Source organism: Bradysia coprophila, unplaced genomic scaffold, assembly GCF_014529535.1.
Source record: "Bradysia coprophila strain Holo2 unplaced genomic scaffold, BU_Bcop_v1 contig_358, whole genome shotgun sequence".
Taxonomy (NCBI): Eukaryota; Metazoa; Arthropoda; class Insecta; order Diptera; family Sciaridae; genus Bradysia; species Bradysia coprophila.
The window spans coordinates 1,429,190-1,450,951 of NW_023503616.1; the positions used below are offsets into that span (position 1 = coordinate 1,429,190).

General features: G+C 36.9%; 5 protein-coding genes across 5 annotated transcripts; 3 read left to right on the forward strand and 2 right to left on the reverse strand.

Moving 5' to 3' along the window:
- The first annotated feature begins 142 nt into the window (after positions 1–142).
- LOC119081812 (yrdC domain-containing protein, mitochondrial) lies at positions 143–1,981 on the forward strand. Its single transcript, XM_037191044.1, has 4 exons — positions 143–403; positions 480–1,296; positions 1,623–1,800; positions 1,848–1,981. Exons 2-3 carry the CDS (start codon positions 691–693, stop codon positions 1,794–1,796), a joined length of 780 nt encoding a protein of 259 aa, XP_037046939.1. The 5' UTR covers positions 143–403; positions 480–690; the 3' UTR covers positions 1,797–1,800; positions 1,848–1,981.
- On the forward strand, positions 231–1,190 carry LOC119081846 (DNA-directed RNA polymerase III subunit RPC10). The gene is made up of 2 exons (XM_037191088.1): positions 231–403; positions 480–1,190. Exons 1-2 carry the CDS (start codon positions 266–268, stop codon positions 663–665), a joined length of 324 nt encoding a protein of 107 aa, XP_037046983.1. The 5' UTR covers positions 231–265; the 3' UTR covers positions 666–1,190.
- Positions 1,950–9,831, reverse strand: LOC119081722. Its single transcript, XM_037190864.1, has 9 exons — positions 9,368–9,831; positions 9,051–9,228; positions 6,696–6,917; positions 6,436–6,628; positions 5,033–6,374; positions 4,294–4,967; positions 2,834–3,003; positions 2,714–2,762; positions 1,950–2,365 (listed from the first exon to the last, which is right to left on the reverse strand). The coding sequence occupies exons 1-9, from the start codon at positions 9,678–9,680 to the stop codon at positions 2,075–2,077; spliced, it is 3,432 nt and encodes a 1,143-aa protein (XP_037046759.1). The 5' UTR covers positions 9,681–9,831; the 3' UTR covers positions 1,950–2,074.
- A 4,310-nt stretch (positions 9,832–14,141) lies between these two features.
- On the forward strand, positions 14,142–15,597 carry LOC119081806 (glyoxal reductase-like). Its single transcript, XM_037191036.1, has 4 exons — positions 14,142–14,338; positions 14,414–14,602; positions 14,665–15,119; positions 15,189–15,597. The coding sequence occupies exons 1-4, from the start codon at positions 14,287–14,289 to the stop codon at positions 15,363–15,365; spliced, it is 873 nt and encodes a 290-aa protein (XP_037046931.1). The 5' UTR covers positions 14,142–14,286; the 3' UTR covers positions 15,366–15,597.
- A 2,732-nt stretch (positions 15,598–18,329) lies between these two features.
- On the reverse strand, positions 18,330–19,117 carry LOC119081826. The gene is made up of 2 exons (XM_037191064.1): positions 18,927–19,117; positions 18,330–18,858 (listed from the first exon to the last, which is right to left on the reverse strand). Exons 1-2 carry the CDS (start codon positions 19,032–19,034, stop codon positions 18,391–18,393), a joined length of 576 nt encoding a protein of 191 aa, XP_037046959.1. The 5' UTR covers positions 19,035–19,117; the 3' UTR covers positions 18,330–18,390.
- Positions 19,118–21,762: the final 2,645 nt, after the last annotated feature.

Consider the following 21,762-nt stretch of genomic DNA (forward strand, 5'->3'; position numbering starts at 1 on the left):
GGTCGTATCAAATTCTCATTGTTATTCTATGAAATTGATGGGGTTTTAAAATTATGCGTTGTATACCAATAGACCGCTCCGTAGACCAACTCTACCAACTGTATATCGAGAGCAGTTGACACTGACATTTGACACAATTGACAGACGACTTGTAATGATACACACACGTGCAAAACATTACTCTACCATTTCATCATTAATACTTTCAACGTGATTTTCTTGGTATTAAAATTTATTTAAATCTTTTAAATGAATCAACTCAAAAATGCTGTTCTGTCCAACCTGCGGTAATTTGCTTCTCGTTGAGGAAAGTGCCACCTGTTTGCGATTTTCATGCAGCACTTGTCCATACATTTCGAATATCAAACGTAAAATTTCTACTCGAATTTATCCCAAATTAAAGGTACAGTATAACGATAGAGACGGTCTTCCGCTTTTGTGGCCAAATTTTCTAAACTCTTAATTAACGAATTCAACAGGAAGTGGACCATGTAATGGGTGGATCGGCTGCATGGGAGAATGTTGATTCAACCGATGCTGTATGTCCATCGTGTTCGCACCGACGAGCCTATTTTATGCAAATGCAAATAAGATCTGCCGATGAGCCGATGACTACGTTTTATAAGTGCTGTAACAACAAATGTGGCCACAATTGGCGTGATTAAGTGAACGAAAGAATGGACATAAACTATGTTAATAGACAAAGGTTTGAAATTAGTTAGAATATATTTTGGGCGCAAGATGAGCGACTTACAAGAACTATCAGTGAATCAGATCAAATTTATCGAATCGTGCGACTCGAAAATTCAAATGGACAATTTAATTGTGAAGTGTTCGGACAAACATGCAGTGAAAATAGCAGCACAAAAGCTACGAGTTGGTGGTGTGATTGCTATACCGACCGATACCGTTTACGGCCTAGCGTGTAATGCTAATAATCGTCAAGCTATTCGCGAACTGTATGAAATTAAAGGTCGTAATGAATGCAAACCCGTTGCCATTTGTGTACCAACAATAAACGATTTGCGACACTGGAGCGAAGCATCACATTTAGCAAATGATTTGCTGGAAAAACTGTTACCCGGCGCCGTCACAATCGTTTTGAAACGATCGAAAAACTTAGACAATCCGTACCTCAACAATGGCATCGAAAAAATCGGCATTCGAATTCCGAAATTTGAGTTTATACAGAAGGTGTCGGAGATGTGCGAGTTTCCCATTGCTCTGACCAGTGCCAATCGTAGCAGCGAGAAGAGTACTTTACACATAGATGAATTTAGATTGCTTTGGCCGCAGGTAACTTTAACCATTGTTCTTGTCCCGCTTGGCCTTTCGGCAGAATTAATTAATTTACATGCGTCGAAAGCCGTACTTTTCATGTTCCAAGCACTACTTTCGGCGCCCTCAGCATGTAACATCCATTACATAACTCGGGATAAAAATGAAAAGTCTTGTTTTCGTGTGTGTATTGACCTCGCTTCGGATCAATACAATTCACACGAAAGCATTACTTTTCGTCTGTTTATCCCTAGTCATGTAAAATACTACTTTTCCCTTGGAGGAGGAAAGAGTAACTTCTGTAGTCCTTTGAATTAAACTTTTTTCTTCTTCTCCTTTCCTAGTTGGGAGCAGTATTTGACGGAGGACAATTGGGTGTAACTGAAGAGCAACGAGCTGCGTCAACAGTCATTGATCTAAGCCGATCGGGATACTACAAAATCATTCGTAACGGTGTTGCTGCTAGTCAAACAATCAAAGCTGTGAAAGAATTTGGAATAATTGAAGATGATTCGTAACGACGACGCGACGTTTGTTGATTATGATTTTATGCTATTGCAAATTGAAACAAAGTTTTATTTCGTTGAACGATTGTCCCAATCCACATTCGTTGATTTTAAGTGTTATTTCGCTGTCTATTTATAACCGGGATGGTGGTGAATGAAAACACATTTTTATAATTCAGTTAGTACGCGCTTATATTACTATAGATCAAATAATAAAAAGAAAATTAATTTCAAGTGAACACCTAACTATAACTAATTCCATTAAAATGAAAAAGCCTTCACTGGCCACTCTACGGCACCGATTTCAAAACGTAACTGGACAATGTTTTGCAATTAGCAGCAGCTATACTGTCCAATATCCAATCCGAATGTACGCAACGTTGACTCACCTTATCCTTAAACTTATCGGTAACAATATACTTGGCCGTCTGTCGGCTATTTGTTACTCGTCCACCGCACATTGTGTACAACTCTTTGAGAGCGGGACACCTACACTGCGATGAAATGTAAATCGGTTCGATATGGCCAAATACTTCGATTTTATACTTGGAGCCGAATGCCTGACTCTCAGCACGACACATCTAAACAATCATTGGTATAAGAATCGGTTCTCGCTCATGTAGATAGATGTAAGACTCGGGAACAGGTCATTTTTGACTTGACCTGAACCTGAAACCGTAGACCTGAAAGGTTTCAAGTCATGTTCAGGTTTCTCATTAAAGATCCTGACCAGAAATCACCTGATTTGACCTGAATTAAGGAAAAAATCACGTAACCTGAAAACCTGTCAGGTCATATCAGATTTCAGGTTGAGTCAGGTCAGGTTAAAGTTAAATTAAATTCAGGTCAAGTCGGTTTCAGGTAACTTGCCTTCAGATTGAATACAACCTGACCTGATTCCGAGCCTTAAACGAATTAATATTTCTTACAGAAACTGCACTAGAGACCGTACGATTCTCGAATGGTTCCTCGTATAACCTGTGTGGAAGGCGAATAAATGACAATTTCAATAATAAACCGAACCGCCGGATCGTGAGATCAAAATTTACCAAGTTCCAGCTTCAAGCGATGAAGTAACCCAGTCATAATTTATGATCCACAGTCCACGAATGATAGCACGAAGGAATTTCTGGGTACGCTTTGAGTCGAAGGTAACCAAATGCGTGGTTTTTTTTGTGACATTAGACTCGACCTTAAATTTGCCCAACGTTGCGATGGCCTAGTTAAAATAATAACTGGATTTAGTACTGAATTACCGGATAAGCGGCTATAGTCTACGAAAAGTTCTACGAATGTAATACGTCAAGAGAACATTAATAGAAAGGGAAAGCTAGCTATATACAAGTACATGTCGAAAATGAAGACAGAGATAGAATAGGGGGAATAATAAAGCATGGAATCAAAATCTCCAGAGAAATGAGGAATGGGACCGAGAAACTTCTGATAATTTTTTGTTTTGTGAACAGAGTGTCATTGATAGATGGACATATTCTTCAGTCCAAGCTTTTTAATCCTTCAATGATATTGATTGGAAAGCTGAAGAGTAGAAATTGAAATAGTTAGGATGGCACTAAGATTTATTCAGAAAATTATTTTTTCATGAGCGCGTTGTGTTTCGCTTTATTTTTTCCCCTCCAGTGAAATGAGAAAATTGTGTTTTCTTGATGACTGTTCAAATGACATTTCTAGTGAGAAAAGTGCAGCACTTTCTCTCCCGTGGGGAGAAAATAAAACTTCTCTCATTCAAACCGTCACTTTGTTTATGTTTTTGAAATTAGTCTGGCGAATCGATGTTTTTGTTTCGTAGATAAATGCTGGGAGTAATAGGTAATTCCAATTCCGGAACGAAGCGAGGGCCGCAATTTGGTTTGAGTTAGAATTTCCTATTCTCTCCCCTCGGTAAACAAATAACTATTGATTGAGTTTGAATTATGATAGACAGACTTATTGCTTTACTGCCCTTTGTTTGAATTGAAAGTTGTTATTTCTAAAACTGAATCAGAGACGGGAATCACTAGGGAAGTATAACGAAAACAACTTGGATTTTATACGATAATTGGAAACGGAACCGTAAAATCGACATAGTGTGAAAAATAAAAACCGAAATTTCGTTTATTTTGCTTGGAAATAAATTTAATTTGCGAAAATTCTTTACAAGTATCGTCTTACAAATATGCTTGGGTTACTTATACGGCAAAAAATGTTTTACCGAGTCTGTAAAATCTCAGCTCTACGACAATAATAATAATTTTTAGTTTTTATAGTACACAGAACAACACAAAAAACTACATCAAAAGTAAAGATAACGCAAAATAAATGGGTCGATAATTTCTACGAAATATAAAAGTATGTTCCAATACTCGTCACGATATTCTTTTGCTTACAAGTCTGTCTCCACGATCAACATGATTTTTCACACAATTTTGATAAAAAATAAAATCTGACAAAACACGAACATATCGAACTACGTACTACCGTCAACAATAATGCATATATTCATCGATCATACCTTATTAATAACAGTGACCTGCTCCGGATTCATGTTCGAATAAGCCAAATAGTTTAGCGGTGCATTCGATTTCATTATGCTGGCATAAACATTGACCGGTTTCGGTGGTCCCGATTTGAAGTCCATCGTGCTTCGTCGTTGCTTTGCAGTTGTCTTTTTCTGCGGAGCCAAACTTGGAATTTTCGTTGTCTGTGTCGGCAATTTGTTGCCGGAGTCTGCAGTTGCCTTATTATTATTATCACTAGGATCATTGCTTTGCATGGCTACTTGTTCTTCGTAGGCGGTCGGATTGAATAGTTTCCGCTTTTTCGATGGCGGTGGTTGCACATCTGGAACACTTTCAGCCGCGTCTGGAATCTGCAACTGTGGCGATGATCTGGCTACGCCGTCGGCTACTCGCCTTTCAACGTTATCGACATTGGGTTCAGATTCATTGACTGATCGATTCAGGCGAGCTATTTCGTTTAGATTCTTCAGTCTTTGCTCTATGATAAATAGCGAAATGTCGCGATCAGTGTGCCGCTTGTTTGTTGAACTGAATGACAATCTCTTCGAATATTCTTCGAATAAAGTGTGCGCTTGTGGAGTCAAGCAATTTTTGGATAGACTATGCTCCAATTCAGCAGTCTTAGTTGGTGGGGTTAAAACTGTAGTCAGTCCGTTAATCTGTTTGTCTGTAAAACCATCGGAAAGAAATGATCAGTGAACGGTCAAACAGTCAGTTTAATAAACGGCTTACCTTTGCTGGCAGAAGAGGGCTGATGGCTTGCACTTTGACTAGTTGAAAAACAGGTTCGACGCCGATTCGATACATTCGGATTTGATTTTTCTTGACTTGGAGTAACAGCCAGTGAAGTGGAAGTTATATCACTCGGCGGCAGTAATGTACGTCTTCGCTTGGAATTCGTTGGTTTCGTTTCGTTGACTCTAGCCGTTGGTGTAGCAGCCAATGGACTGGGCACTGTTTTGAATAAAGTCCGCCTCAGGCTTGCTATATTACGTCCGTCATCTTTGTTTACGATTAACGGACTGGATGCGTCGTTCGGAGCGAACACCGTATTGTTTTGATTAGCCGTTGTATCTTTGCGCTGATGAATTGAATTCAATGGTGGCGCATCAACACCGGTCGACTGCTTCAGAGTATTTACTGTGCGACGTCTATTCGAGAGCGTTTCCGTAGCATCTTTCGCTCCATTAAAAATTGCAACAGTTGACTGACTGGGTACTGTATCACCTGATGCAAACACTGTTCGCCTTCGGTTACTTTTCTCAGATTGAGAGTTTTCCGGTGAATTCTTTCCGACATATTTCTTGGTGTTCACTTCAAAGTCTTTGAACCGCGCTGGTATAATAGAATTCCTTTTACGCGTTGACTGAACAGTCGGTTGCACATCCGTTAAATCCATTGCACTTGATGAAAACATCGTTTTCCTACTCGAAATTATGCGTGTCGACGATGCAACGTTTGGCGTTATATCCATTGGCACCGAATGGTTATTTGTTCGGTTGTCGTTGCAATTGGTAATTTCAGTAATTTCTTCTGGCATCACATGACGATTCCTCTCAACGGACACGTGATCAATTGATGGTGAAGAAAGTGCCAGCATAGACGTTCGTCGAGTTACTCGAACCAAGCTATTTGGTGTCTGTTCAACGCTTGCACTTGGTGCAACGGTTGTTCTTCGATTTAAGGGAGTTTTGAAAACTGTCGGTGACTTTTGGCTTTTCACTAGCGAAACATTCGAATCAGTTGATTGCTTATTGTCGGTGCCGGTTTTCCGCAATGGTGGTGAAACGGTAGCTTCGTCGTCGAAAACTAACGAACGCTTTGAGTTGACTTGCTTTGCCTTTCCATCAGTGACTTCACTATCGTCAAACAAGTCCCCGACGTTAAAGTCTGACGAAAAGTAATTGATTCCATTCGAGTTCACGATCTGACGATTATGGAATTCATTCATCATGCTAGTTAGGTTGTCCTTTGCTTTCTTCGGTACTTTAATCGGTTTAAATTTCATCGGCGGTGGTGTGACTTTCTTCTTTCTAATTTTCAACTCGTTATCCGTCTGGAAAAATTTTTTCACCTGCGAAAATAAATCGAAACATCAGAAAACTAGAGAGAGGGACAGTGCTTGATCGGTTTACCTTGACTTTTTTATATAACTCCGGATTTTCGTACTGTGCAATGTTGTGGATGGCAAATTTTGATGGATCGACCAAACGCAATTGCTTTTTGCACGCTTCAATCCACAGAATCGATACAATCGGAATATTCAATTGCTTCGCCTTATTATACGTTGATTGCGTGCCATTACTAAATATGACATGAGTTGTATTCCTTCAACGAAACAACAGAAAAAAAATATTGAAAAATTTGACCCTCGTAACGACTCAAAATCACTAACTTATTGAAATTATCGTTGACTGTTGCACCGATTTCGCCCATTGCTTCCTTAATACTAGCCGTACGGTTCTCGTCTCCGAATCGCACCTCAACATAGACAATGACATCTTTCATTACATCCTGAATCGTTTGCGGAACGTACTCCTGACGCTCCTCTTCTGTAATTATGTCTTGTTCCTCATGTGGCACATCGAATTGATTGTATGGGCAATTCATTGGCGATCTGGAAAGAAAAGTTAATTGGTAGAATGGCACATCGGTTTTGGTATGGTAGTTTTGGTATTAAAGTTTGCTAATGGCTTCTGGTGATCAAAGATATTTCACCCCTTAATATCTGTGGCAATCACAAGCTTCATTTAATATAAAAGATTCAGATTAACAATATGACCGATCGCTACAATATTTCTTCATTTAATTTCGATGTTTTCCAATACAAGATTGAGTTGAAGTATGTTATTCGTCTGTCTCCCAAAATATTTAAGAATCATTCAGTTGAATGAGCATAGTCTGCGAGTCTGTGTTCGCAAATGATTACTTTATGGAAGCGGCGACGGGTGTCGAAACACCGTTGTCACAGCAACTGTTTTATGCCAACCGTTCCCGCAATTTTATTTAGAATTACGAATCGACGAGAACTAACAATTTAATTTCAGGTTAGTTACAGATCGTCGAGGACTTTGAGCTTTCGAAAGTAAACTTTTTTCCAGAACCTGACTCGAGAGTTATGAGTCATTAGTCTTCTATAAGTGGAAATCAAAAAGACTTACGAATTCTCGAAAGGAATGAATCGGTTCAATTATTCCAGATACTCTGATTACAACAAAATGGGTTAGTGGGAAGTTCAATTCGCTACTTTAATATCAATGAACCATGTCTGGGGATAATTACGCGAATTGGAGCGCATACTTCTGTCCAGCGTAAAGAAATAAAAATATCGATTTACTACTGGATGCTACTTAGTCTAGATGTGCACTAGCACAGTATGTTCACAGAAATTCTCTTCCTTGGCAAATCGTACCGAAAGAGATGAACATTTATTCATGTCTAGCCGTTAAGAAATAGGTGTTGAAAATATAAAATGACAAAGCCGAAACCCCATCCATGGTCGATTGACCTAACAAAAATTGAGACGAACGGTAGAAAGACAAATGAATTTATTTTGCTTATGAAGACATCAGTAAACCTCATCAAGTTCAGGCAAAGACATATAGGAGAGTTATGCACTAACCGTCACAAAAAGAAATTTTTCGAATAAAAAAATTTCGGTTCATGCATATCTCTCCTCATATATACAATACATTGAGCAGCATCGATACGGTTAGTGCACGCCTCAATACAAGCAACACACACTCTACGGATAATAGCTTCCTCGTGAAGTTTCTTTGACGATTTCGCATCCGAGTGTTGGAGTGTTTCAGTTGGTCTGAATGAAAAGTACCCGGTTCATAATTATCAATTCGTTCACCTAAGACTTGTAATTTAGTTGCTGTGACTTCGGTGCATTTTGAATCGGCCGCTATCATCCGTTTGTATTAAGGCTATTTAGCGTGCATGCAAACAAGCTACAATAAAATCTAGTCAGCATTGCCATATTTTTATCGTTGTCCATTAAAACAACGAGAAGCACAAGAAACAAACCACGAAACCGGTTGAGCTATTTGCTAATTGAATCAACCATATTATTCGACGACAACAAATCAACTGCCCGTCTGTTAAACGAAGACATTATAATGGGTAAATATGGCTCTCATTCGCACTAAACAAAATCGGTCGCCAATCACTTGTTCCAAAACAAACTCGATTTACCGAAATTTATATTTTCGATTCACCAGAGAAACCTACATTTTAAGATCAATAATACAACCCATCATAATTAACTCAAATGAACTTGTGTTATAATCTGCGTTTGTGTCTGTACGCTCTTGTTTACCTTACTGAAAATGTTTAAAGTGTCGTCAGCAATTTTCGAATAAATTCGTTTTCTCTTTCTAAAATGTAACAACCTTCAAATGTGATGATATATTTTGGTCGTACATTTTGCTTTTTCGGTTTCAGTGCATTTTATCAATGTTTGCAAATAAAATGTCTGTGTATTTGTACCGTCAATGTACAGTCACGGAAACTATACAACTCTCTTATCAAATCGAAATGTAATTGTTCGCGCTTCATCTAGCTACTCCTAATCAAAGCGATATTATAAAGTCCCACAGACTGACCGATTGCCGAGATATTGAACGATAAAGCGAATTAGACATTGACATGTCGTGGCAATAAAAAAAAATTTCATTTCGTACTGAAAATTTTCCCTGCATCACTGTTTATAGGTTAGGTGGTAATGGGTCTTCGTAAAACTTACTTTAATGCTCGCATTGCCCGTAGTCTCGTAGCTGCTGATGGACTATCCAGATCACGCTGCAAACGGGCCAACACATGATTATGATTTTGAGGAGTTTTCGGATTCATTGCACTGATATGACTAACGATCGACGGCGGAGTTAAATGTTCCATTCCGTTTAAAGGTCGATGCGTCCCTCCTAATGATTACAATTTTAATTACTTTTACTATGCAACAATCACGATTTTTAATTAAAAAAAAACTTTCTGCGCGTAAAGTGACGAAAACATCCAGCAACGATGTCAAGCTAAACTGAATAACACTGATATCAAAATTACCTTCATTGTTTGACTGTGGTTGCACATTCTCATCACCTCGCTCGTCACATATGTTTGATGACGTCCCTATCGTTGTTGTTGATGGGCTGGTGCCATTTGAATCAATAAACAATGGTTGAAACGTTTTGCTATTTAGAATTTCGGCTAATTTATCTTTGCGAACCGATAATGACTTTCGTATTTTGACAATTGGGTCATTAATATGTGCATTTGCCATGGTTTTCGTTGATATTTTCAAACCGACATTCGCTCGGATCGCAATGTTTACACCACCAACGTTTTCTTTTAATTTCAGAATATTATATTCGTCCATTTTCTTCTCAGACAAAATCCTCTGTACGTTACTATTTACTAACAATTTTGCACATTCATAGAGTTTAATATTTTTTTTGGAATAAGTTAAAAACAAAGAAAGCGTCTCGAAAATTATTTGCAACTGTCCCAACTCCAACTGACTTGAAAAATTACAAAAAATTATATAATACCGGTTTGATACCGTTTGGACGGTTTGGACCGCTTACAAAATATGTCGCCCGATGCTGGTGTGAGCTGGCGTGTAGTTGACATTCAGGAAAAAACGTAATAAAATATGAGCGACCATCGGTTTTACGATGATGAGTTTTACACGTTTTACATAAATGTTTGTATTTTTTTAATTAGTGATATCAGATTAGTTGACCTTAGCTGACCATTGTCGTAAATTTGCACAATACGATAACATCAAAGTGATTCCAAATATTCACGTGTAAATACGAATGGAGAACGTAATGTATTGGATAGATCAGCGTGGTTACTGATGTGTGGCAAACAATATTCATGCGAGCCAGTGAGCTAGTAAAGACGTGAATATTGTTGGTTAACGCTAAATGTGGCACATAAACATCTGAAATGACTTCATTTTTGTTCGTCTCGTTGGTCGACTTGGATAGGCGCTGGACCTATAAACCAGAGGTTGCCCAGCTGTAGACATTATGAGCAAAAATGCTTTCACGTCAGATTTTGATGTCTAGTATGTTTCACTAAATAAAAATAAAAATTTGTTGCTTTTACACCAGAGTTCACAAGTTCGCAAATGTGCCTAAAATTTGAATTTGTAGTAACGATTCGATGAAAAAGTGAACCGACCGCACTTACGGCGTGAATTAGTGATAGTATAATGTTTATTTGTTCGAAGGTGTCATTTTCTCGAATTTTGGTGGAGGAGTCAACAACGATTTTTTTTAAGCAAAAATTTCTTTCGCAAATTCTATGGTATCATTAGCTAGTTACTGAGAAATAAAGCCGTTCTTAGCGTAAGTATGGCCGATTCTTCAAAATCGATCGATTTATTTTGAACGTATTCATTATTCATGTCAAAATAATATGAAAATGAATGCGTTTGAATCCGTTTTTAAAATCGTTATTTCCTCCGCGGTGACATTAGACTGCGGAGTTGTACTCCGTCAATAAAACGCTCGAATAAATTCTTAACTAAAAATGAATTTATTGACAAAATGGATCGAACCGTTTGACCGCTACGAACGGAATGATGACTCGATTATAATGCAATCACTGAGAAGAGTGCGGGTGGTGAATATGTAATTTGCTGAATGAATAATGAACCGCCGCATTACTCCCCTCTTAGAAATTTTTTACAATAAAAAAATCTACGAAAAAGTTTGCGTTACAATGATCGTTAAATTAAAAAGTTTTACCCCAGAACAAAACGATTAGGTTTCCGAGGTTTTGTTGGTACGGTGAAGTGATATGTTGAGCGATGTATTGTTCACATCGTACGTCAAATTCCTTATTAATGGTTCGTCGAACTTGATGAAATCCATTGATCGCGGAAATTTCAAATTCGGATGGTCGTTTGTTGTCGCTTCGCTTCCTGATCCATAACAGATGGATTTGTTTTGTTCGCATATTTGCTGACTGGATTCGTTCATAATCGTTCATACCATTGCCGCTAAAAATATCCTGATTCGTCGGTTTCGTTTCGCCAATCTGACTTTAATTCGCATCAGTTGTGATGAATCCGGTTGAAATTCGTTGCTTGTCTCATCAGATGTGATGAGGTCGGTTGAACGTTCTCTGCACAGTGAATCGCGTGCAGTCTCTGAAGTGTCCAATCGCTGTACCCGAAAGAATTTGTAGCTTCGCAGGTAATGCAGATTAGACTTCAGTAGTGCGATGTCCTCGTTGTTTTGGGAAATTAATCCAACCCAGTAACGCGAGAAGTATTTCGGTTCGATGATGATTTCGTTGTACTGGTTTACGTCCAGATTCGCTTACTTCGCTGTCCTCGATCCAATACGCTGAATCGATTTTTGACTGACATTTATGTGGTCGCTTATATAATTCTAGTTTATCGCCCAGAATTTGTTGAATTCGTCTGATTGTTCGCACCAGATTCGTTGATTAATTTTCGATGATTTAATCAATTGTTCGCTCGTTTTGCTTGATCAACACTTTGGTTGATTGTTGTTTTTGTTTCGCAGTTTGTGTCGCTTTCGTTATTCTGTCGAGGAAATTCCCGTTGAATCTCAATTATGAAACTGTTCGTTTTTTGATTCCGTTGTTTCGATGACTCATGCCGTGGATTCCAAAAATCTATGATTTCGAAGGAAATCCGGCGATGATTCACATAAAATACAGCTCTCGTTGTACTGGGATTTACATCCATACCAGTCGCGAGAGATTTTGATGATTTTGGTTTGCTATTATTGTGACAGTTCGCTTTCGTTTCGTTGATTTGATTCCATTCTAGACGTTCGACGGTTTTGCTGTGTTGATCGGCTGTATGTTGTACCATATTTTTCGTTGAGATTGAAGCTTACATCTTCGAAATTGTTCATCAATTTAAAACAGTGAAAAAATCTCCCGACCAAAACATTGACGTTGTGACTTCTGTTGGTTGACGTTTTTTTCGGCAGGTTGGTATTCGTGACACTTGGCAAATGAGCAGTGTACTTGAGTGTGGCTAGTGATCGTCAGGTGGCGCTAGTTGTCATTATGCCAAACAATGCTAAATTTGAACAATGGATGTGCCATGCGGTGTACAAAATGACGGACGTCGGCTCGATGAAAATTATATTTTCGATGTTCCACGTAGAAATTGAATGAAAACGTTTTCGTATTTTCACTTGCTACTGACTTGAGCACATTTCGGTCATAATTTTGCGTACGACGATGTTCGAATTTTACACACAACGTTTCGTTGCACCGACGGAAATTATCCTTTTCATACGATTTGCTTCGCACGGTCAAATTTATTACGCACTTTTGATTGTATTTCAATCAATTTAACCAAATTATTACGATGATCGGAATCGTTAAGTGTTCTTGAACGCGGGGTCACCAGTGCGGAGTTGTACTCCGTCAATAAAACGCTCGAATAAATTCTTAACTAAAAATGAATTTATTGACAAAATGGATCGAACCGTTTGACCGCTACGAACGGAATGATGACTCGATTATAATGCAATCACTGAGAAGAGTGCGGGTGGTGAATATGTAATTTGCTGAATGAATAATGAACCGCCGCAAGACCATACCTGGTAGATTATATTCATTGCCTTACTGCTCTTTGAACCATGCACCTTAAAATGGATATATTCCACAGTGAAGTATCAATAACTTATTTTTAATTGATGTAAATTGTTATTCTGTAGAACAAAAGTGTAAACAGAATATCTAAAAATGTCTGCTTGATTTTATATCTCACTTTGAAAGCTGTAATTTGAATGAGACTAAAAGCATATCCCGATCCACTCTTATTCAATCTTATTGGATTCTTACTAAGATCCTATAAATGGGATGGCAAGAATGTTTTTCAATAATTTCTAAAAGAAAAATTAAATATTTTTTTATTTGTCTAGTATGTTTCACTAAATAAAAATAAAAATTTGTTGGTTTTACCAAGGTAAATATATGGGCGGAGGTAATGCCATTCGTGTGGTAACGCGCGGCCTAGCACAATAGTTCGTTGCCACTGACATCTTTTTTTTTTTAAATGTTTGACTATCACAAAACAGATGGCCCAGGTTTCTAAGCAATTTTGTTATTTTGAAAACAGGGAGAGATGGCCACTGCACATCTGATTCGGTTGTATATGGCATTACTTCCTCACTATATTTACCTTGGATTTTACACCAGAGTTCACAGGAACTCATAATTCTCGGAAATATTTTATTCAATGGTTTCATCGTAAATCTTCTTTTTATTGAAATATGAAACTTTTTTTATCAAAATCGCACACGGTCTAATAAAAATATTGTTTGTACGATCGTACGATCGATTGTGAATGATTGTGGCAGGGCCACAAGTGAAATCATAAAACCGATTATTTTTATGACTGGAATTGTTCCAATTACATTTTACATGCTACATGCGTCGAAAACCGTACTTATCATGTTTTAAGCACTTCTTTCGACGCCCTCAGCATGTAAAATCCATTACATAACTCGGGATAAAAATGAAACGTCTCGTTTTCGTGTGTTTATTGACCTCGGCTTCGCCTCGGATCTACAAAATTCACACGAAAACTCTACTTTGCATCTTTTTATCCCTAGTCATGTAAAATACGATTTGGTCAAAATCCAGAAAATATATGCCATAGTGGGATGAAAGGATTGCCAATTTTAAAACTTTGTACACTTTTAATTTGAGCGTCGTAGTAGACCATCTATTTCAAATAGATTGCCCATATGTTCACGAAAGTTGAAGAAAAAATAGTTTGTTTTGACTTTGACAGTTTTATGTGGTTTTATTTAACAGTTTGACAGTTTTATTTAAAACAGTGATAAGACTAATAACACTGAATCTGAGATATCGCAAAACTTGTACCGATAAATTTAAATCGTTTTTTTGTCTTCTGAACTTATTCTTAATAATTTGTCGTTCAAAATAATTCATCGTCAGAGTTAAGTGTTAGAGAAATGAACAAAGTGCAAAAATTAAATACCGGGTTGAACATCCCAATATTAGGATGTCAGTATTTCTGCTTCTGTTTACCAACATGATTTTCTCTTGTTGTTAAACTCTAATGTTTCTATTTTCTTCTAGTCGGAACCTATAAAATTAGTAATCGTGAGAAAATATTTGAGGTTGTTGACATTGCCTTAGACGTTGGATACAGACACTTTGATAGTGCTGTTTGTTATCGAAACGAGAGTCACATAGGCGAGGCCCTGAAGGAACTGCTGCCGAAATATAACTTACGAAGAGAAGACATATTTATAACGTCGAAGATCAGTAAGTTGCATGTTACATTTTACGGAAATTTGGCCGATTGATCTAATTAATATCCCCATCAGTTCCAGCATTAAATCAACGCGAAGCTGAAGTAACATCCATTGTAAAGAGGTCACTTCAAAACTTGCAAATCGACTACGTAGATCTGTACCTGATACATTGGCCTGGTGTTTCTGGTATCAACGTGACTAGCTCCGAAAATAAGTCTTATCGCAAAATGACGTGGAATGCGTTGACCAAATTACACAAATCTGGACACTGTCGATCGATTGGAGTGAGCAACTATAATGTTTCACATTTGGAAGAGCTACTAGCTGATTGTGATGGTGTTCCACCCTCGGTGAATCAATGCGAATGGCATCCCAGGTACCATCAGCCGGAATTAGCGCATTTTTGCCGGCAACATAACATATTTCTTCAAGCATACTCATCATTGGGCACATCGGATAATTTACGATTGCTTAATGACTCAACAGTCTTTGGGATAGCCGAAAAAGTCGGCCGCACATCAGCACAGGTGATGAAATACAATTCCAATTTTGGCTTAATCATTTGACTGACCTTATCCAACTCTTCTACGCAATAGGTTTTGTTGCGTTGGGCGTACCAGCAAGATATTGGTATATTGCCGAAAGCCAGCTCTAGGACACATATTGAAGAGAATTTTGATTTAAATTTCGAACTATCGGCGGAAGACATAGATTTGTTAAATAATTTGAATGTCACTGAAAAATACGCTTGGGATCCGACGGTTGTAGTCTGATTGGATTATTGCATTACCAATCAGGCAAAAACCCTTAAAAGAGTAAAAAGGGACGCAAGTCCCTTCCCAAAATTTACAAAAAATGTGTCACAAAGTGTCCGATGATTCGGCCTTCTTCATTTTAAATGTCTTTCTTTCACGACATTATTCTGCATTTCAAAAATTTTATTTACCGTACTTTTTTCAGCATCTGCGATCTGGGATTTGCTTCACTTTTTACTATTTAAAGGGTTTTTTGCTGATATTATAAGTTTTGGAAGAATTATTTGATTTTTCATAGATTTAATAAATCCTTAAAAGTAAGAGATTGTTCACACTTTTACCATCGTAGAAGGGTAGAAGATCCGAAATTCAAATAGGTATACACATCAGTTGTATTGTTAAGTCAAATAATCCCGAAAGTCCAGGAGGGAACAAAACAAAACAAAAAACAAGAAAATTCGTCAATGTCCTAAAGTTCTAGAACTGAGAATATGGTCCAAGAGTGTTCCAATCATAGGAATCAGTCTACTGTAACTTCAATTACCCAAACGTCCAAAAACAGAACCCCAAAAAAGCGTGAATAATGCTTCAATATCCTGAGTTCTACAACCATTATAATGATAATTTCAAAAGTCCAGAAGGGAGCAAGAAAAAGCCAAAAGTCTTCAAGGTCTACAGGTTGGGAGTTGCTAGTAAGGAAAACTTTTTTCCCATACGTATGCTCAGATTTTTTAATGATAATGTAGGGCCATTTAGATTCTAATTAGAGAATTTAAATATTTTAAAAATTATTGACATGAATGGTTCCATTCCAATTTTTGTTTGAATATTTTATTCCATTTCGTTGTATTGATTGCTACTACGACGAGTTTGAATGTCGAGTATTTCCGAAGACACAACTCCTAGAGAAAACTTTTATGAAAGGTAGACATCCGTCTCTGATTCACGACGATAAATCTTTTGTCTCTGAGTGAAGCAAGAAGAAAAAGACTAATATCGGATAGTGAAACGTATCGTGAAGGAATTTGAAAGTATATATCCAAAAAGAGTCGCTGGTAGGTCTGAAAATTTTGTAACATTACTTTAGTGTATATCACATCACATGATATTAGGATTCATAATTTATGAATGACATCAATCTGGAAGGACGAAAACAAGACCTGGGAAGAGTCAGTATGTGCACCAGGACTCTATTCATTTTTTATTATAGAAGTAAATAAACAACATTTTTTGAACCGCCACAAGTGTAAATTTAATAAGAGCCCCTAAAGCGTCAAAAATTTTAAATTTTTAGTTTACTTTAAAATGTAGACAAGTAGGTCATTTCAAACCGATTAAAAGAAATTCGCACGAAAAATTGTCAAATATTATTCTTTAATGAAAATTTGTGAATAAACAATGAGATAAAACATTTAATTATCGAAACCAAAAAACTGTCAACCACTGACCCCGTTTAAGATAATGACAATTTTTGTGTTTACCATTTTTGTGCTGGCACAAATTATTTGTGCTATCACAAACTTTTTTGAAATTCGTTCAGCTTTCGTTGTAACACAAATATTTGTGCCAGCACGAATATTTAGGCTGACACAATTTTTTTTAGTTCGATTCAGTTTCCTTTAAGATATCAACTCAATTTAAATTTACTGGACCAAATTATAGACGGCAACTGAATTAGCCCTTCAATAAATAAGTATTAGGTAGGTGTGGTTTGCCATAGAAAGATAAAAAACGGGTGCTGGATATAAAACAAATAAAAAAGTTGAGATAATAACTTCAGAAAAGGAGATAACATCAGATTTAGCTGCTTTAAGCGACTTTCCTGTAAGTGACATGAAAGTCGTCGGATTATTCACCAATCAACTTTTAAATTGAGTGAACACAGATTTTTCCGACCCCCCTGAAATAAGAAAGTTACAACACTCGAAATACATGCACAGCTAGAAAATTTTGTTAGAAAATGTTAGTCGACTTTCATGTGCACTCGAACCATAAAGAAACATGAAAGTCGACTAATATTTTCAAACAAAATTTTCGTGATGGCACAAATATTTGTATTACAACGGAAACTGAACGAATTAGCGGTTAACAACTGGAGCATGTGTGTCCAAAATATATTACACCGGCAACTCTGATTTTTTATAATGACAGCATAGTAGGGTTGTATACGCAGGTTCCTCTTGGAAAATCGGTTCTACTGCTTGGTTGCAGATGCTATGGTTTGTTCCAAGGCTGTATAGATTGTCAAATTTTATCCACAGAACCACGACCTCAATAATATTTCTGTGTAAATCGTGTAGGCGACGTTGCTATATTTATATGAAATATCACGTAAGCGACGTTGGAAAAAAAATCTATAGATATCATCGGTTCGCGAAACTGATGACAGCACACCTCAGCTCATCATAGCCAACCTCGCAAAAGCGGAAAATTATTTAAATTCCTGCAAATGCAGCAACACATTTTAGACATTTTTTCGTGCAATTCAACGCTTTTATTTTCCTTGACTTCAAATATAAACGATTCACGGTTACTAAAAATGTTTAATTCAATTTTCCATTAGCATTTTCTATGTTAACTGTTTTCCTAAATTTTTTTTTCAAAAACTTCCCCTCTGTTAGCTGTGTTTAGTTTGCACACAATTTTTGGCATGCGATCGCACTGCCAGTCAATCGAAGATATCTAAAAGCATTAAAGTGGTAAAAGTGCATGATTGTAAAAACAAGAAATAAGGTGTTATTTTGACAACGTCAAAACGAAGTTTGTTTGCTGGAGATAGTATTGATTTAAGCTGTACCAGTAGAGTGACTTAATGGATGAATGTGAATGACATGTTTAATGTACAGCACATCTCTCTGTAGCAAACAAACCAGGAAAATCAAAGTGCTAAAAGCGTGTAGTCTTGGCTGCTAGAGGCTGAGAACATGAGATTCGAATCTCTCATATTGTAAGTGTTGATTGATAAAAAATACACCGTTTGTAATTGATTTTCTTAATATTTTTCACGTGTTTTTCGTAAAATTTTCTCGATCTGTAGTTTCTTTTATGGAGGGCAACTGTTTGGGAATGTACAATTGGTTTGATTGACTAGTGTCACATGCGGTAACGGTGGTGTAAGCAAGTTTGTCAAAAGTTCGAAAAACGCTATAAAACGCGTAACGGGCGATTTAAGTGGCTGACGACACAACACGTACATGCCTTCTTCAGAAATGCGACAATAGGCATATATGAAGCAGGCACTTTCACCTTCTCCGACTTTTCCAGCTAATTTAATCTGGTTTCTCTCAGGGGATGGTAATGTTCCAGGTTTTACAGGCGATAAAGGAGTAAGATCACATTCTTGGTAGTCAGTATTAGATATGCAGTTATTCAAGCGCAAGCACCAATCCGGCGACTGAAAATATCCTTGGCTGATTAAGTTATTTGTTCCGATTGTAAAGGTTTGTTTCTGACAAGGGGCAACAGGGCTTGTACCAATTGCCAACACTTTTAGGAATGTTCCCTGGAGTTCCTAATATAAGCAGAAAACTGTTTGGTAAAGAATTATTCGGATTGGAAAGTTAGAAAAATAATTGTTACGTTGAATAACGTGGCGTTGTTTTCAAAGGCTGAAAATATCGGACAGTTGTTTGTCACACAGGAAACGACGCCAATCGCTATGAACCACATCAGCAGAAGTTGAAACATTTTACGAATTTCAAAAATATTTTCCTTGAAATAGAAAGAAGATGCGACCGCTCTGGAAACCGCTCCAATGTTAAATAAAATATTTTTAGGTGACGATAAACTTTATCACAATTACAATTATTTTTGCATGAAGTAAATTCACGATGTTCGAAGACATGATGAATTGTTTCCGCATTCGATACACACGACGACCATGATGTTTGAACAGTTGGTAGATTGTGATAATGAACTTTACATTTAAATTTTGTAAAAGATTTTTTTTTTGGATCTGGAGTTTTAGTCAAAAAGGTGACTAAATTGGTCAAATACTTGTCTCGTCTCACACAAAAATATGAAAATTAAATGCGAGTACATCCTTTTTATTTATAGCTCCTAAAATGATAGCCTTTGTCGTGTAAGTAGACAGAACACCAGGGACTTGCGTCACATTTCCCTTATATAGGGTTTTTGGCTTAAATCAATTATTTGAAAGTGTTATTTGATCATTATTGCATTTAATAACACCCTGAAAGTAAGAGATGGCTCTTAATTTTTCTGTTTAATTCAGGACCGATCTGAAAAAGAGGTGAACTCTAAAGCTTGTGGAATTCTGCGAGAGGATGGGATGGGTTTTTTACATTGAACTTTAAGAAGACAAAAAAGTAAAATGTATTCATATTAATAATAATCAGTCTGGTTGATCGATAGGTCATTCCACGATGTAAACGAAAGTCAAGCTACTCATTCGTGCAATGATAGGCTGTGTATTTTCTACACATAAAATCAAGTGAAAATACAATTATCGCTTGTCTTAACTGTTTCGAAGAAAAGGAAAACTGTGAAAGTAAAACCGACGTCGATGTCACCGATCTCTAGGAAAGTCGTTGTAGTGCAGGATTTTAATTGGATCCAACGTTGTTTGATCTCTAAAGATAAATAACTATGACGAAAGTAAGTGTGATGACGGTTGTTACAATTTTTAATCAACAATTTTTGGCCAGAATGATTTTTGATCAATCGTTTGGTTGGACTTTCCTAAGATTTCTATACAAAGAAGGCAAGTTAATATTTAAGCTCTTCACGGAGTTTGCATCTATATGCAACGAGGATACGTCTGAATGGTCGAATTTTCTCATTGACTCAGTGAATCAGTGTAGGATTATAACTTATGCAATTACCAAATGGAGCTTATGTTCAAGGCTGTATACTTTGGGGAGGTCACGCAGACCGCCATTTTATTAGATACGCGGGAACACACCACTTCTGATGATTTTACATGTAAAAAAATTCACCACATCATCAAGACGACGAGAATCATCAGAGTAGAGTAGGTGAATTTGTGTATGAAATCGGCCATTTTATCATCAACTGTGGTGTGTAACCCGCGTATCTGTATCTGCGTGATCTCCCCAAAGTATACAGCCTTGCTTATGTTAACGTACCTTGAATTCGTCTTACAATTGCTAAAACGAACTGGTGTGCATACGTTATTTTGCACCAGCTGGTCACATACAATTCCAAATGGGACCAGCTGGTGCAAAATAACGTATGCACACAAGTTTGATTTAGCGATTGTATTTTTGTTGTCGTTCACAGATTACACAGCCTATTCTTTTATAACTAAGATCTCAAGCGCGACACATTCATTTTTAGCACATTTTTGTTCATCTATTCCAATCGTTCAATATATTACCACACGCAACATGCAATAAAAATTACAACAGAATCTGGTTCTTGTGCATGTATTTAAAGCTCAGTTGCACTCGAATTTTCATCTTACAACTAAAAATGTTTCTTAATTTTCTTGGATAAACTTGAAGGCCAGCGAGGTGCAATTATCAAGTCGAGTTAATAATTTTATAAAAAGTTTGGAAAACAAATTACAATAATTCTTGTAATTTTAATTGGATTAATCAAAGTTATATGAAAAAAAAAGAATTGCTACGATGTTATTATTAACGAAAGCCAAAAACAATATCGTTCAATAGTCTTGTTTTTTCTATCAGCTTTGTATTTGAAAGTTTCGTGAACCATAAAGCCAAATAACATATGAGTACATATGAAAATTGCTGCGTAACATTTCATATGTTGAATCGTTTCAATGATTTTAAATAAAACCCTAGCTGAATAGCAATTATTTTATATTATTACAAGAAAAATATTATTTTGTGTGTGCAAGTAAAAGTATAATAGATTTCAACTAAGTGTGTAATTGATCTTACTTTTACATAGGGTGATACGTTTTGTCAAAAAGAAGTAATTCTGGAAACAGGAAAATGTTGCATTCGACTAAGTCATCTGTTATCGGCACGGACGACCAAATTAAGCGATAAATTTTGGCTAATACAGCCTCAAATAGCAAAGTTTATGTTAAAACAAATGAAGTAAAAGATTCTTCAACAATCTATGAAAAATCTTCGATTATTAAAAGTAGTAGACTCGCTACGTTATCATTTTGGAAAATGTCGGGTGATATGTCTGCGAAAAATGGTCTTCTGTAGATGATCCAGGTTTTTAGAAGCTTCAAACAACATTTTCACCGGTGAATACAAGTGCCAAATCAATATTTTCTTGTATCAATTTGGCAGCGTTTCACCAATTGATTAAAAAATCAAGGTGAATTACTCCACCAGACTTCAACGGCAAGTATACGTGTTGCACGTATACCATGTCGCTGGTACTCGAATTGTTTGTTACAATTTGAGTAGATGCAAGTGACGCTTCAATTGCAATAGGTCGAACAGCCTGC